Below are 16,793 nucleotides of genomic sequence, written 5' to 3'. Positions count from 1 at the left end.
CGCCTTGTCCCGCGGAGGGGGGTCCGCTCCTCCGCGAGGGGCGGGTCTCTACCCCCACCCGGGACGCGGGGGGGATGACGCACGTCCGGCGCGGTACGCGTGTCAGTGTGTCTGTCTCCAGCTGCCGGCGTGGGCCCGTGCTCGGTTCCCCGCCCCTGGGCTGCCCGGTGCGAGGCCCGCCCGCCGTGCGGAGGCGCCGGGCCCCGTCAGGCGCTCCCCGCGGCCATGCCCGCCGGCGTGCCGTGGCCCACCTACCTGCGGGCGCTGGCGGCCGCCATGCTGGCCATGTTCGCCGGCGCCGAGGTCGTGCATAGGTACTACGGGCCTGACCTGGTAAGTGCGGTGCGGCGGCGGGGGCGGCTCCGCGGCGGGGGGCCGCTGTAGGGGGTCGGTGTCAAGAGGGCCTGGCCCCGGCCCCGGCCCGCGATCGGCTGCTGAGGGAGCGGCGGCCGCGCCGTGTCTTGGCGGCCCGATACCGGCAATAGGAACGCCACGAAACGGGCTCTGAGCGGGCAGAAGCGGCGAGGAGGCGCCGTGTTAGATTGAACAGGCTTCTTCCCCCCTCCCGGTAACGGAAATGAAGGTGACCAAAAGTTTACGTCAGAAACGGTGACAGGCTGAGAGTCGCGACTGTCAAAATCCCGGTCACAGAGCACTAAGCTCCGACCGAGACCGTCCACCAGGGATGGCAGCGGTTGATCTGGGCTCTTGGAGACCTCCTAGCCTGTAAGCCTTACCTCATCCTCCAGCTCTTGTATAATTTTTGATTTTTTTTTAAACACTGTACTAGAAATAGGTTTTAAAAAAACCACCGTGCTTGAGCTGTCATGTCAAAATTTAAGCTATGAGGCTTAAATCATTGATAGATGCATAAGAATTTATGTATTTTAATAGCCTCTACTGTAGCCTTCATTGCAGCCAAATAGGCACATTTGTTCTGAATGACCCAATGATCTACACCTCTTTAAACTAGCATGAATTTTGAGGAGGTTACGGTTCTTGAAATGTCATGCCACCTGGTATCTCTTCCTTTTTTAAATTTCAGCTCCAGGTTCAGTGCTTTATTTCTAAACTGGAAAGGTAGAAGCAGCGAAACTTATTCTGTCACCAAGGGAAGGACTATGCGTGGAAACTTCAGCTGTGCTAGACGTCTCACCCAAACTTACTGTATCAAATGGCAAAAGAAGCTTTGCTGCTTTGAAGCAAACTGCCCAGTCTTCCTTTTTCCTCCTTTTTTTTTTTTTTCCAAATAATATTTTGCTACTGTGAAATAAAAGTCAAATTACAAAGATGTAATAGGCTAATTTTTAAGATGTCATGCATGTGGGAATTACACTCCCCTCAGAAAAGAGGGCGGTATAATCACAAATTAGCTATAATGCTGGCTTATTGTTCTGTGAGTCTAGTTTTTCTTCTGCCACAACACTGACATCTCTTTCCGTTTTTAACAGAGTATACCTGAAATACCTCCTAAGCCTGGAGAACTGAAAACAGAACTGTTGGGTCTTAAAGCAAGATCAAGTAAAGCTCAAACTTCACAAGAGTGACCAGAATTTACTTACATTGTGAAAACTAGAACTGATAAAATATTTGTTCAACTGTCTCAACTGCAGAAATCCACATGTACTGCACTCCCTTAATCCTTTTTTTCTTTTAAGGAGAGTTACAGGCAGCATTAAAAATAAATGTACAACAAATACTGTGGTTAAAATCCAATCGGTTGCGTGCTGAAATGCTCACAATTTCTTAATCTTGCTTGCAGTGTAAGCATCCCTTAGAATAAAAGATGCAAACTCACATTGCCGAGTCTGATAGAATTTGAAGCTTTTAAGCTGATTAACAAGTATAGGAAGTTTAGCATATTGAAAAGCCATGCTTTTATGGCCACTCGTTTGCCTTAATAAGCTTACCTGTTCATCTGTAGTAGAACCGTGCTTACCCCTTGGTATTTTTCCTGTTTTTAAACTTTAACTCAGAATTACTCAGAAAGCAATACAATAAGCGAGGGCATGTACAAGGATTCCTCACTGCAGCACTTCCTGCACCAGAGTCCTCCTAATGCCAGTTCACTGCTGTATGTCAGTTACATTGGCTTTCTGCCTGTATTTCTGACAGGAAATCTACTTTGGCTCACTGTAATGCTGGGGAGGATCTTACAAATTTGTTGTGTTAGTTAAAATGGGGCAAATACATACAGATGACACTGAAGTTATGTTTATTTGTACTCCATTTGGGCATAATCTTCTGTTTACAGCTGATTTTGATAGCTGTAAATATATAAAACTCTTAAACAACAAGTGCAGGTTGACCTTTGTGTCCTGAAACAGGCTCACCACAAAACTCGAGATGATGTACAAAGTCACCATCCTACAGAAGAGGTACAACAGCCTGTTTTTGAATGGTATGCAATAGACCTTGTGAAGGTTGGGGATTGCTTTCCCTTGAGAAAGTACTAAAACAAGGCATAGGCTTCAATCTCAATTCTTACTCAGGTTTAACTTGGGAAAGAATACCCCAATCTGACAGATTACCCGTTAAGGAAACAAAAAAGCTCCCCAATTCCTGCTGGGGAAGTACTTGGAGCTCTTGTAATAGCAGAGGGATCCAGAAATGATCTCAGTTTTGCAACTATCAGCAGATCTAGAAAAGCAGCTGTGGGGCGAGGTCCCTCTCCTACTCACGTGTGCCCACACGGATGTTCTGGCTGCAGCCTGTACTTGGTATTGGTGGATGACAGGTTCACTCTCTCTGACACCTTCACCACCTCTGCCCTTACGTTGATTAATTTCTCCGTATTTTCTAAAGGCTCTTCAGATCTAAAGGCTGGAGAGGGAAGTCAGTACTGATTTGGATTGCATTTCTAAATGTCTCCTGCTACTAATGGAAAGAGGAACAGGGAACACCTGTTTTACACCAGCCTTTTCTAGCACTGAGGGGATTGTTCTCATTAGTGCCCATCTAGGAGCAGCAAAGCTGAAAATACACCAGGTTTTAACAGCAGAGGTGACACCCCCAGAATCAGGGCCACTGCAGCACATGAAGAAGTAGCCTCAATACAACTGGGAGACACTTCTTCCAGCATTGACGCTTTTACTTCAGAGAGCTGACAAAAAGTAATACAAGCCTACAACTGCTTTTTGTGCTTATTAATAGCAACACTTGTCACTCCACAGTAGAGGAAGCAGCTGGACCACATTGCACGTGATATTCTCAGCCGAGGAAGGTGAAGAAGCACAAAGCATGACTCTCAAGTGTGCCCTTTATTTCTCAAATCAGATATGCCATCCTAAAAACTAACAGAGGCGTTGAGAACTCCAGCAGTGTAATACAGCAAAGGTTGCTTAAGTCTACAAGTAATTACCAGATTAAGAATACCAAGGCAAGCAACCCTATGCTTCCAATACCCCTCTTTGGCTTGTTACCTGCAGAAGCACTCTCCACTGTACAGCAGGCCTGAGCCATGTTTGCTGGTTAGGCATATAGAGGGGCATGTATTGGTGATATTCTCAGAGGTGTATCACTAGAAGTGATATTTTAGTAAGTATGAAATCAAGACCTTGGCAGCAGAGCTGTTACAGAGCACAAAAGACAAAAGTTGCACTGCCACAGTAAGAGGACCATGCCCTAAGAAGAGGTGCATCTGCCCTGCTCAATAACTGGCTCACAAAGGACATCTATGAAAGCTGATATTGCTAGTTGCTGAACTGCACTCTAGGGTTAGACCATTCAGCACATTCCAGTAATGAAATTCTCTTATGGTGCATCTCAGATACTACTACAGTCAGCAAAAAACCAACCCCCCCCAACCTGTCAAAAAAATCAAAACTAAGCTCCCATTCCTTGAAGTCTCACACAGCCTACTTCAATAAACCCCAAATCTGTATAAACCCTAACTCAGTAACCACACTGATACATGGTGCTTGCATTTATTGCATGGGAACAGTGTGTGGGCAATATAGAAAGACTAGTAAAAGTAAATGGAAAGCAAGTTCTTCAGATCAGTGTTTAGTGCCCTCATCTAATTAGAAAGTTTGTTTCACTTCAGATTGCAAAAAAAACTTCACAAAAGTCTGTTAATGAATCAGAGGAACAGTTCTTAAGTAGTCACTCTATGGAAGTACTACTCCTATGTACTTTTTCCACAGACAAAGGCAAAAAAACCCACTTTCAGCGTGAATGCTTTCTACCAACCCCATGAAAATGTTTCAAAGTAGAGGCACAAGGGAGAAGAGGCAGTGCTTCATCCAACCACCACACAAAACTAGCATAATGAACAGAAGAGCAAGTGGTGCCTCCAGTTCAACCTGTCCCCATTACAATTTGGTGTCAGATTTATCTTGAGTTAGATTAAGTATTTACAGTGCTTTGCCATCCTCAAGAGACATAGAACAAGATTGAAAAGTTTAGGAACAGCAGTATTAAGGAATAACTTGTAGCACACATGAACTTCCACCTTTTAAAAAAAAAAACAACAAAAAACAAAACAACCTGTGGAAAGGAGGACTGCTGTAGCTACACAAGTTAAAGGCAGGGTTACTGAATACCATGGAAGATGATATAGTCACAGGCAGTAAGCCACTTCTGGTGGCTGGTGTTCCTAACTTTAGTGGAATGCAGTTTCCTGCCCCCTGCCCCCCACCTCACCTGTAAAAGCCACCCACTGCCTACTCTGCAGCAAAGGTAAGCCTCAGAGCCCAGTGCAAGCTGGCAGGATTTCAGCTTCAATTCCCTTTTTAAATACCCCGTCTCATCTTTCCTAAGATGCCAGTTGATACGCAACTCCTCAAATACTTACTTAAACTAGCAAGTTCAGCACAGCACTCGGACACTGAGCACATGTCGGCTCAACAGCACAATAGGTTTGTTAACACATAATCCAGCCATAGGCTACACACAGTTAAGTGTGGCTGTACCAGCATAGAAAGGCATGAGGACTGCAAAGCACCTGTTGTACAAAGGACCTGAACACTCAAGACAATCCCTTTGTTTCTTTGTGCTAGCCCATGAGGAAAGTTTGCTATGTAAAATTTAGAGTTAGTGGTGTTTGGGAACATTTTATTTTGTACATGACAAGATTTTACACCAAGTCAGTTAAATAATACAAATTTACATTCATGAGGAATGTTTTTAGAAAAAGTGAACTTAAAAAAAAATCCTCCTTTACCCTTAAACCCCATACCATCCCTCAACATTTTACAGTGAAAGTAACAAACAGTCTAATTCACATTCCCTCTTAACCCCCCAATGCAGGATGGTAGTTGAGTGCAGCTTACAGTTCATCTTTCACATCTGTGGATTCCTGTGGAGACAGAGAGAATCACAATCTTGCTTTTTGAAAGTACAAAAGGTCACAAGAGCTGCCCCAGAAGAACTGAACCCAAGTACTGTTAGTGCTTTGGAAAGTATCAACAGAAGTAATACAACTTTTTAAAATAGGTATTGAAGTCAAACTTCTTTTCAAATGATGGCATGTTAAGCCTTTGCTATTAAGAGTAAAAAAAAAAAATTCAGTCTGCTCAAATGTTATCAGCAGATCTGGTGCACGACTTCATCTTCAGTACTCTCCAAGCTATCTTTCAGGCACAGTATTAGTGCCATCAATAGCCCTACTCTACCTGACTGCAGAGCTAGGAAGCACATCACTTTTCTAGTCAGTAGTCAGAAACCACAATCTGCAGGTGTGCGAATCCAGCAAACAGCACATCACTTTCCTCCTTCGTAATACATTACTGTCATCGTAGGTTATACTGCGGTGTAAATGCAGTAGTAATGCTATCAAAATTAAGTAGCTCTATAGTACAATAAGCATTGTTCCTCAGATTTCTTCTTGGGTGATCTGACATTTAACAGTAGGCAAGTACATCCAAGAGCTATGCATTTGTGCTACTCACAAGATACCATCTTGCAGGACTCTTCCAAATGTAACCTGAGACAGCAGGTCCAGTTGGGACCTTATGATAATTTTGAAAGCCAATGTTATCAAGAAACTGTGGTATTGGGAGAGTTCAGCATTATCCATCAAAACATCATTAAACGTGCAGAATTAGCCAAGTGAAGGCTGGCTTCACACAACAGCTGAACTGTTTAGAGGTAGCAGTGTAGAGGTAGCAGTTTAGAGGTAGTAGTGTTGCAATTCTGTATTTTAAGTGTTTAAAACCATACTCTTGCCAATTTGTTGATGTTATTGCCCACAAGCTGTGGAAATCCAACAGGTAAGTCAACCATAGAGGATTTGCTGCTGTTTTCCCACCACAGGGCACTCTATTATAATCTCTTAAGCTTAATTTAGCTCCAACTTGGAACATATCTAAGTATTGCCTTCTTACCATATAGTTTGATAAGCAATCAAATGTAATTTGTGCTGCAGTTTTTTCCCCCTCCAAGAAAAGCTTGAAAAACCTCACACTAAAAACTAGTGCCGTGAAAGGCAAAAACAAACGAGTTTGTTGCCGGGAAGCACCACAGACAAAACTGCACGTAAATATTGGTAAGAAAAGAATCAAACTTGAGACCTTACCTTTTGTGTTTCACTGTCTTCAGCATCAGCATCCACCTCCTCTTCATCTTGCTCTGCCTCTTCAGCTGCATCTTCAGGCTCTTCAGGTTCCTCCTCCACCTGCAGGAAGGTCACAAGCAATTTGCGTTATTTACTTAGGATATTTACCAATTGTGGACTAGCTAAATACAGGCTATGGAAGTATTCACCATCAGTTCTTAACATGTGCCCCAAGCTACCTGAAGGAGAAAGCCAAGTTCTGTTTAGCATTGACACACAATGGAAAGAAGAGCGGAAGGGAGGACGTGAGTGTGATGTACAGACTCATCAGTTTCCCACCCAGGTACTTGAATTGGGTCCTGGTGACCCACCGAAGCGTAGAAAGCTGGACATATTTCATTTTATGCGAGACTATCAAGTATCTGCTTTCTAAAATGTGTCATGAGTAAGTCAATTATCAGCCCCAAGTCAAAGGCAAACTAACCTTTGCATCCAGGTCAATGTTTAAACTTAAACGAAGCATTCTTTCTATTCTGTCTCCATATTCCTTAGTGTCTGGTAACATGTATCCTGATCTCAAAGTTGCAGTTTCAAACAACACCACCGCAAGATCTGAAACTGTTTTGTCATCTTCATTTTCCTGATGTGGAGGAGCGTTAAAAAAACCACAAACACATAATTGTTAACTAGGTTGCATGCAGCCAAGTAGTCAATATTTCACTACTGTTATTTGTTTTACCTTGACTCGTCTCAGCATGTCCTTGATCAGTGGATGCCTGGGGTTAATTTCAAATGTCTTCTTTTGGCTAGCATAGTAACTGAAAAGAATGGAAGTTACATCACTAAGTTTTGAAGTATAGGACCCAGCTGTATCTTTAAAACTCATGAATATTGATTACAGCCACAGTAACAAGCATAGTCCTCCCCCAGCCCCACTTTACTACTAGCTTAACTCTAAAGAGCGTTCAAGTTAGTAAGGCAGTTCATCTTCTCTTGTCACCAAATGTCAGGTAGTAAATGCCATGGTAAGTCTTGCTCACCAGACACTTTTACATACTGGGCTTTGAAATAACAATTAAGACTGCAACTTGGTTATAAATGACCTTAAATTTGAAGGATCATCTGAACCAGATGGAAGCTTGGTGTGCCCACATCAATCAATTTTGTGTCTGCTGCTACATAACTGAAAGCTTACTTTGTGGATATATCCTTCCCAGTTTGGTAAGCTTGAGCCTTCATGATTCTTTCCATGTTACCAGACCATCCATACTGACTAGCCACAAGAGCACATGGAGACTGCGTTAAACGTTGAGATAGCACAGCTTTTTCAATCTGCAGAAAAAAAGCCTTAATGTTAGTTCACAGAGCTAATACCTTATACAGGGACTAAAGTAAATAACACTGATATTTCCTGTTACTTCAATATTTTCTGAAGGCTCCAAGATGAAATTCTAACTCATCATCTTGCTGAAATAAAGGCATTAAACAACATGTTTATTTGTCCATATAAAGACAGAGAGGCTATGTCAAATCTACGTGCAAACATCTTCAGGGTGTGTTGCAGCAAGTACAACAGCATTTACAAATAAGCATTACATATAGCACAACCTTTTACCTTGTCTTTTAGAGCTTTGTCTTTCATCCAGTTTAAGAGTGGTTCGAATTCCTTTTCCAGGGCTTCCCGACTCTCCTTAGACTTTTCACTTTCTTCAAACTTAACTCCTTCTTTTGCTACATTCTGAAATCTCTTGCCATCAAACTCTGGCAGAGCCTGAATACAGTATTCGTCTACAGGTTCAGTCAGATAGATCACTTCATAGCCCTTTTTCAGAAGGCGCTCAACAAATGGTGAGGACTCAGCCTAAGATGACAAAAGATGAGATGCCAGTTTAATTGCGTTGGTACCAGCAGCTACTGAAACCTGTACAACTATTTGACAAAAGCGCTGGGACTATGGAAACTGAACTGCAGTAGTAACATAAGCATGGACTCTCCACATTTACAGCAAACAGTTCACAATGTTTATGGTACTATAACTAGGAGCTGTAGTATTTTGACTCTTCCCTTCACGCTCACATACCTCCTTTCTGCTGGCACCTGCCATGAAATAAATTTTGTCTTGCTTCTCTTTCATTCTTTCAACGTACTGGTCAAGGCTTGTAAGGTTACTTTCATGATGAGAAGACTGGAAGCGAAGAAGTTTAGCCAGGCGTGTACGATTGGAGTGATCCTCAATAACTCCAAGCTTTACATTAGTACCAAACTCTTTCCAGAATGTGTCATTGTATTTTTCTTCTGCAATTTTCTTGATCATATCAAGAGTTTTGCGAACAAGTTTCTTTCTGATCACCTAAAAAAGCAGCAATACCAAGTTATAACAATAAGCACTTTGAAGAACCCTCAATTCAACCCCAGTGCAAAGGACAGATTCAGGACTCTTTAGTGTCCCTGGTTTGAAGTGAAGGCAGGTAGTATGAAAACAGCAATGCATGGTCTTCCTACACTAATTTCACACTCCTTACACAAGGTAAAATTAATCAAGCTGTTTTAATTCTGTATCTTGCTACTGTCAAGTGTTTACAATGAAGGAATTTAAGATTAGCTTACCTTTAACAATTTATGCTGCTGAAGTGTTTCACGAGATACATTCAAAGGAAGATCATCAGAATCCACCTAATCGAGAAAGAAACTTCTTAAGTAACTAGCTAACAGTATTTGAAGATTAAAATCAAATGCAAGTAAGGCTTAAAATACTTACAACACCCTTAACGAAGTTAAGATATTTGGGCATCATGTCATGGAAGTCATCAGTGATGAACACTCTTCGAACATACAGCTGAATTACATGCGGAAACAGCAGCCAGGTTATATTTGGTTTTTTTTTTTTTTTTTTTTTAAGATACTGAAACCATACCCATACACTTGCTTGTCCTACCTTAATGAAATCACTTTTTTTGGATCCATATTCATCAAACAGGCCACGTGGAGCAGAGTTAGGAACAAATAAGATAGATTTGAAAGTTACTTCTCCTTCAGCAGTGAAGTGGATGTAAGCCATTGGGTCATCATGTTCCTGTGGAGAGAGAACTCTTTTAATTGACATGGAGGAAATATTGGTGAGTTAATATATTTCCAATAACATGAGTTCGCCAAACAAGTACAATTATTTTACAATTAAACTGCCTAACCACGTTTTGTAAGAATTTATTATGGAGACAAAAGTCCCAGATTCAGCTGAGTTACTCCCACAAAAGTAACCTTCCTTGATATCTACTAGTTTTGTTGTTGGTGGTTTTAAACTTTTTTTAAAGCCAACCACCAAAAAGTTACCAACAGAACAGTAATCAATACAGTATCATCACAGCAAAGAGACTCCCAAATAACACATCATGCTGTATTACACATGAAGACAATGTTGTTTCCAGAAAGCTGGATCTTTCTCTTTCCTACACCATGTACAGCACAAGCACCACCACTCTCAGACTAAATAAAAATTTCCCTGACAACATTTAAACGCATCAGTAAGCTCCATATGAGCTAGAACATATCACTTCTCAAACCCAGGCCACTCAACAGTTGGGTAGCAGTACCTTCTCTCTGGAAAAAAAAAAAGATTACCTTCTGACTGAGATGCCATACCACCTAGGCTCTCCGCAATTTAGTCTATCTACTGACAGCAATTAATTCTTCAGAAATAACCCATCCTATAAACACTCAGTTTTATTTACAAAGCAAGAGATACCATAGCAAGCTTCTTGCTTTGGAACAACCTTGAGGCTCAGAGCTTACCTTGGAAAAGGTTTTGTAAAAAGCTTTGTATTCATCTTCTTCAACCTCTTTAGACGGTCTCTGCCAGATTGGTTTTATGTCATTCATGAGCTCCCAATCCCAGACAGTCTTTTCAACCTAGGCATGTAAACACCATAGTATAATAAAGACTCATTCTTTACTTCAGGTTAAGTCAGTTAAAAGACACTCCACTGAGGCTAAGTCATGAAGTAGCACATGAAAAATACATGCTTGTTCTACTTTACAAAATAAATTATGCAATGGCTTGGATAGTCTCATTCAGGTACACGAATCCGTGTAACACATGGCAAAAAAATGTAAGGGTACACTACAGTGTGCCCTGTGTACATTTACTCCTGTTCTACTGCCATTCTGAAAAAAGCCTTCCAGCAGAGAATACTGAATTTAAACTACCCAACAATGTCAGACCACTGAAGTCCACTACCATCTCAAGCAGTTCACTCAAATATTTATTAGTTCTGGGACCACTGCCTCACAAGGCTACTGTCGGTCATTTGCCCATTTCAACCAAGTGGGTTAGTTTACAGCCTTCTTACCCAGTAAGATGTCTTACTTAAAGAGGATTGCTGTTTGAAAGCACACACACCCTACCAAAGTGCACTGCTAGACAACTACCCGAAAAATTGCTAACTATCTGGCATGAGTTACAAAACTCCAAGTCTGACAAAGCTTACCTTCTTAGTTTTTGGTTTCTTTTCTTCCTCCTCTTCTTCAACTGCAGCTTCATCATCATCTGTTTCTTCTTTCTCCTTTGCTTCCTCCTCCTCTTCAATGGGCTCTTCAACAGTCTCTGTCTAAAGAGACAATTGAAAGTGGGGACTTGCACTACTTGGCTTCCTCCCAGGTTATCCTCTAGTATTCTTCTCCAATGGCTTAATCTCTCAAAGCACTAGTTGAATTTCCATTACTTGCTTATTGCAAGCATTTCTCTATAGATAGCTATGGGTTTTTAAGTTGCATTTTTCATTAATACATGCTGCTTTCTTTCAATACACTGGGAGGTCACTAACCAAACTTAAGTTTTTCCATGGTTTTACACAAAATGCTAACCAGAGACTTAGGTGAATTTAAGATAGCACAACACCAAGAAAACATCAGAACAGGCCTAGAAGTTAAGATGCTGCCCTGTCTTCAAAGGGCATCTAACCACGGCTCTGCTTGAGAGCCTACCAAAGCCTCCAGCTACTAAACAAAGCCAATGGAAGAAAGAGCTTTCTCAGTAATTAGCGCAGTCTTGCTCCTCTGGTAAGGCTCAGTCAGAATAAAACCAAGTTCCTTAAAATTTTATGACTCTAACACCACACTAACTTTTGGAGAGCAAGTTAACTAGTAATATACTAAGAGTCAGGAATGGAAGAATTTTAGAAGTTAAACAAGTATAAGTTCTATAGTATGCCTTCATCCTTCCGGAAAGATCTGGCCAGACAGTTTTCACAACTGAAGCTCGTACTGTGCAGTACTCAGTTAAATATACTTACCTTGCTGCTCCACACATATATGGGGAAGTTTATGAACTGTGAGTATTTCTTTACTAGATTTTTAACAGTATCCAGCTCAAGATAATCAGATGCTTCCTCCTTCAAGACAAGGCTAAAACCAAACAAAGAACAGAAAACCTTCAAATCAAAGCACTTGACAAGTATTTTAAAATAGTTTTACAGAAGATTCATTTTCCTACTGTTGCAACTATAGCAATTTGAATTTACACAAGTAAGCTTATTAGTTCAGCTGCAAACCTCTCAAAAAGCTCTATTCGAAGTACTGAGATGAACCTTCTCAGAGTGCCTTCTTCAGGAAGAAGTCCTCTAAACCCAGATTAAATAATTTATCTGCTCATGAAAGCGGTGAAAATAGCTGTGTGATTTGCATCAGACCAGTTTCACTGGTATATGAACAGCAACCAGTTTCCAAGAGGAAACTCTGCAGCCCTGTATAGGTTTTTATGGGCCACAACTGTGTTGAGAAACCGAATGAGTTTGCAGGCAGCTGAACTGTCTGGAATTACTTGCCAGCAGATAGAAAACTGCAGCATCTTGACAACTTAGTTCACCTAATGGCATGTAAGCAACGTACATTATCACTCCACATTTATTCTGGATGCAGTTAATAGTTTGTGTGTTTCTATTAAACTGAGAAAAACTGCATTACAAGAACCAAACAAACACGAGTCAAAGCTAAAGTCATCCGCATATTCCAATGAGCAAAGTGTACCCACACAACTTTTCTTTTAAATCCAAAGGAACTTAATGCTTACGTTATGGTTGTGCCACGTCCTAAAGTGTTTCCTCTTGGGTCATTAATCACAGAAAATTCATTTGAATCTGACTCCCAGATATGCTGAGTATCATTGTTGTGTTTTGATGTGACAATAACTCTGTCTGCTACTAAGAAAGCAGAATAAAAGCCAACGCCAAACTGGCCAATTAACTCAGATGTTGACTGGCTATCATCCTGCATTTCGGTCATCTTGTTTAAGAATTCACTTGTACCAGACTTCGCAATGGTACCCAGGTTTTTAACCAACTCCTCTTTTGTCATGCCAATACCCGTGTCTGTAACGTGAAGCATGTTCTTCTCTTTATCACACTGAAAGAAAGAAAGATGCAGTTTGACTTCATTTTGAATCTTAATAATCCTAATGCCACAGAAAAGTGCTAAGCAAAGTAGCAGCTATTCAAATTCAAACATGCCTGGCTACAATAAATCAAATTTGCAGAAACTACAGGAGTAACGAAGACCTACTTTCAAAGTATTTCAGTACTTCAGTTATTCTTTATAGATTTAGAAATATATTTTCACCATTGAAATAACGTTAATTGTGAGGGTCCTTATGTGGCCTTTTTGTGTTTGCATCACTATAAAGCCAAAAAAAAAGTTAAAATGCTGCACTATCTTTTTTGTTTTGCGCTCCTCCAACCCCTCCTCCGTAAGAGGTGCCTGTACCTAATGCTCCTTACCTTGATTTTGACTGTAAGTTCCTCATTACCAGCAAGAGCATTTTCATCTGTTAAGGATATTAACCGTATCTTATCTAAAGCATCTGAAGCATTTGAAATAAGCTCCCTCAGGAAAATCTGAAATAGAAAACAGTAGTCAGGAACTCCAGAACACATGCAAACAGTTCTAATATGTTCTACTGATAAAGGCACTAACCTCTTTATTTTTATACAAAGAGTTGATGATAAGTTTCATCATCCTGTTCACTTCTGCTTGAAATGCAAACTTCTCAGATTTTTCTCTGATTTCTTTGATCTGAGATGCATTTAGGCCATCTAGCTGGATAGCTTCTTCCTCTCTGTTAGGATAATGAAAACCTGTCAAGTAGTCTTGTCCGCATGTAGTATCACTAATTTTGTTGTCTAGCAACAGCTGTAATAATCTAGTTACAACAATAGTCATATTCTTAATCACTGGCACAACCTGGATGTTACACGATCAAATTAAGTATATGCTAGAGCCGCTATCCTCAGCTGTACAGTCTTAATCTAAATCTTGAGTGACAATCCATGGCTGCAAGTAAGGCTTTTTTCCCTAAAAAGAAATTCAGGGAAGAGTACAGGTACATTAAAACCACTGTAATCCTCAGCATGTGCTACACTTCACAGGAGATGAGGCAGTTCATAGGCATAGAGCTATTTCATCAGTAGGCACTAAAATGACACCATTTACCATGTGCAGGAGTAAACCCCTATTAATTCAGTGGATTTTATGCCACTACTGATATGAGACAAAACCAAGTTGAATGTTTCTGAATCGCTTCTATTTAGAAGGAAGCAGCCTTTCCCAGAAATATTTTAATTCTCTCCACTGACCAGATGTCCCTTCTTAACTGCATTCCCCCCTACTTCTGAGGTTTTAGGTGTTACTGATGCTCTGAGCATTCAAAAGCAAAATAAAACCCTAACGTTTCAAAAGTGACTTACCCAGAACCCCAGCTACTAACCTCTGAACAACTTCATCATCTGTTCGAGACCCTTCCCTGCTTTTACCCAAGTCATCTTCCACGGTTCCATCCACATCCACCTCATCAGCTCTAACCGTCACTGGGAAAACAAGAAAAACGACGAGCTGAGCCTGAGCCCCTCTAAACGCTACCCGAGTTCTCCGCTTACCCGTCCCCACGGCTTTAGGCCCACTTCTGTCCCCCCCACCCCCAGGAAAGTTCATCCCAACCGAAGACATCAGAGATGGAGGAAGGGGCCGGACCCACCCTCCCCCCGGCCCGGACGGCGCATGAGCCGCGTTAAAGGCGCCGCCCCCCATTCCGCTCCTCGGGGAGCGAGGCCGGTAGCAGGCCGGGAGCCGCGGGGCAGGGGGCTGGGCCCCGCTCCCCCCTGCCTCTCTCCGGCAGACCCGCACCGAGAGAAGTGGAGACGGGGGAGAGTGGTGGGCCGTTCCCTCCTCTCCCCACCTCCCAAACGCCAAGGGCGCTACCTCGCTTCCCGCCAGCCTCTGCCCCCCTTATCCTGGCAAAAAAGGGGGGGAGGGGGAAGGCGCGGGGGTGGGGTGTTGTTGGCCGAGACCCCGGCACCCCCCCGCCAAGAAGCTTCTAGAAGCCCGCGGGCACTCACCGGCCAACAGCAGCGTGCACGCCAGAGCGAGCCCCCACAGCGACTTCATGGCGACGTGGGCTGTGGTCGCACAAGAGAACGGCACCCAGCGCCCCTGCCCCGCGCTCCCGAGCCCGCCGCCGGCCGCAGTCCCCGCCCCACCGCCGAGCCTGCTGGAGCGGCCGCAGCCCTCCCCCTCCGCCTTATCAATCCGGGCCGACGGGGGGCGGGGGGAGCCGCTCCGCCGCCGACCAATTGCAGCGTACCACGCCAAATAAACAGCCAATGGGAAGCATGGAAGGGAGGGGCCCGCGGATGTCGCCGCCAATCGTGGCTTTCCATGTGCGGTTTCCTGCGGACGGAGCGTGGCCGGCGCCGATTGGCCGAGTGGAGGAGCGCTCAGCCAATCGTTTCCGCGGACGGGTTTAACCGGCACGGCCTCTCGTTAAATTTTAAAGAATAAACCCTTAACATTTAACGCCGCAGCCACGTGGGCCGCAGCCGCTGCAGCCGCGTCCAGGAGCGATAAGGACAAGCTCCACATGGGACGCTGGCTCCGACCGCTTCCGGGGGCACCCGGCATGTTTACCGGGGAGACGGTTGCTATGGCAACGGGCGTTTCCGGTCGTGGCGCCCCGCTGCAGCCCAGAGTACCAAAGAGAAGCCAAAAGTTACGGTAGGGCGACCATAAACAGCGCGGCCGAGCGGCGTGAGCAGCCCAAGGCTCGGGGCGGCGCTGACGGGTCCTTCCCCTACTGCTCCGCTGGTTGGGGGGGTCCCTCCCCCTCCCCCTCCCCCTCCCCCTCCCCGCCACCCCCTACGGCGGGCGGGGGGCGCGAGTCCGGAGGCTGGCACGTGCGCCACGTTGCCGCGTTGCATGCCGGGAGCTGTAGTCCGCGCCGGCGAGGCAGAGGGCGCCCCCTGTCGCCGCGGCGGGGAAGGTGCGCAAGACAAGGGCGGGCGCCATGAAGGGGCCTTCCCCTCTGCAGGTGCTGCGGCCCGAGGTCGCGCTTCCCCCGTCCCCGTTGCCCAGGCCTGGGCTCTGCACTCCCCTCCAGCGCTTCCAGTGCCTCACACGGCCGTGACAGACGCTGGTTGGCGTCAGCCCGCCCTCCCCGCCGCCTCGTCTGGGGGGCCTGGCGGAGCTGAGGAAGGATAAAGCAAACTGGGTGTTTAGCAGGTCTCCATGTTCTCCAGCTTTCCAGTGCTCATCAGGGCGACTGTTCTCCAGTGAGCTTGTTAGCAGTGCTTAGGCTACCCTTGGGGTCATTGTTTATCCATTAGCGGCCCTTCCTTCCCGCCCCGTGGAGTGGGGGCTCCAGCAGCCACCTCAGCTCCCTCCATGTGCCCCTGCTGCGAGGGGACCTGGGAGTGTGCACGTAAGGTGCTCTTCCAGTGCCCCGGCCAGGGAAGGCCAGCGGGAAAGGGAACTAGGATCTGTGGAAGAGTAAAAGGTAGTCCCGATGCTCAGGAGGTGACAGGATGTATGCATCATTTTTCATAGTCCCTTTCAAGGACTGCAGTTTGTGAAACGAAACACCCCGCATGCAAATTCTGCAGTGCATCGCTGTTAACAATTTCAGGTTTTTCAGTCATGAAAGCCGACAAGTAATTAAAGATAATATACTTATTTTGAATGTTAATAAGCTACTTTAAATATCTTATGCCCCCACTTCCCTGAAAAAGTCTGCCCTGGCTTTCATGTGCCAGTCACCTGTTTTGTCTTACACATGTTGAACATTAGACTGGGGAAAGAAAAGTACCTGACAAGCAATGATTTAATGAACTCTGTGCTTGGAAAGGAATGTATTTGAAAGCTATTGATCTGAGATGTTCAATACAAAATAAAATCCTCACTGTGTTTACAACGTCACAAACACTGAAGTTAGTCTATCAATAGCTAAAAGTCTTGGCAAAAATAAGTGTATCATCTTGAG

General features: G+C 44.1%; 3 protein-coding genes across 6 annotated transcripts in view; 2 read left to right on the top strand and 1 right to left on the bottom strand.

Moving 5' to 3' along the window:
• Positions 1 to 198: 198 nt before the first annotated feature.
• Positions 199 to 1,797, top strand: UQCC6 (ubiquinol-cytochrome c reductase complex assembly factor 6). The gene is made up of 2 exons (XM_075075185.1): positions 199 to 333; positions 1,452 to 1,797. The coding sequence occupies exons 1-2, from the start codon at positions 226 to 228 to the stop codon at positions 1,545 to 1,547; spliced, it is 204 nt and encodes a 67-aa protein (XP_074931286.1). The 5' UTR covers positions 199 to 225; the 3' UTR covers positions 1,548 to 1,797.
• A 3,241-nt stretch (positions 1,798 to 5,038) lies between these two features.
• On the bottom strand, positions 5,039 to 15,040 carry HSP90B1 (heat shock protein 90 beta family member 1). The gene is made up of 18 exons (XM_075075060.1): positions 14,878 to 15,040; positions 14,250 to 14,349; positions 13,460 to 13,601; positions 13,264 to 13,380; positions 12,561 to 12,892; positions 11,785 to 11,896; positions 10,981 to 11,100; positions 10,286 to 10,402; positions 9,432 to 9,569; positions 9,255 to 9,332; positions 9,104 to 9,169; positions 8,577 to 8,846; positions 8,112 to 8,357; positions 7,692 to 7,828; positions 7,236 to 7,314; positions 6,981 to 7,136; positions 6,518 to 6,616; positions 5,039 to 5,299 (listed from the first exon to the last, which is right to left on the bottom strand). The coding sequence occupies exons 1-18, from the start codon at positions 14,924 to 14,926 to the stop codon at positions 5,270 to 5,272; spliced, it is 2,388 nt and encodes a 795-aa protein (XP_074931161.1). The 5' UTR covers positions 14,927 to 15,040; the 3' UTR covers positions 5,039 to 5,269.
• Positions 15,041 to 15,328: 288 nt separating this feature from the next.
• NT5DC3 (5'-nucleotidase domain containing 3) overlaps positions 15,329 to 16,793 on the top strand; it is a 46,154-nt gene continuing 44,689 nt past the window's right edge. For all 4 annotated transcript variants that reach the window (XM_075075106.1, XM_075075100.1, XM_075075083.1 and 1 more), the window contains exon 1: positions 15,329 to 15,532. The gene's annotated coding sequence lies outside the window, so the exon portion shown is untranslated. The remainder of the gene's footprint in view (positions 15,533 to 16,793) is intronic.

Source organism: Phalacrocorax aristotelis, chromosome 1 (genome assembly GCF_949628215.1).
Source record: "Phalacrocorax aristotelis chromosome 1, bGulAri2.1, whole genome shotgun sequence".
NCBI lineage: Eukaryota > Metazoa > Chordata > Aves > Suliformes > Phalacrocoracidae > Phalacrocorax > Phalacrocorax aristotelis.
The sequence above is the reverse complement of the archived record's forward strand: the minus strand, read 5'-3'. Positions and strand labels throughout refer to the sequence as shown.

Coding starts and splice junctions, on each gene's coding strand:
- UQCC6 (XM_075075185.1), top strand. CDS start 226: ATGCCCGCCGGCGTGCCGTGGCCCACCTACCTGCGGGCGCTGGCGGCC. Junction 334..1,451: donor GGTACTACGGGCCTGACCTG/GTAAGTGCGGTG, acceptor CGTTTTTAACAG/AGTATACCTGAAATACCTCC.
- HSP90B1 (XM_075075060.1), bottom strand. CDS start 14,926: ATGAAGTCGCTGTGGGGGCTCGCTCTGGCGTGCACGCTGCTGTTGGCC. Junction 14,350..14,877: donor GTGCACGCTGCTGTTGGCCG/GTGAGTGCCCGC, acceptor TTGTTTTCCCAG/TGACGGTTAGAGCTGATGAG. Junction 10,403..10,980: donor AGAAACCAAAAACTAAGAAG/GTAAGCTTTGTC, acceptor TTACATGCCTAG/GTTGAAAAGACTGTCTGGGA.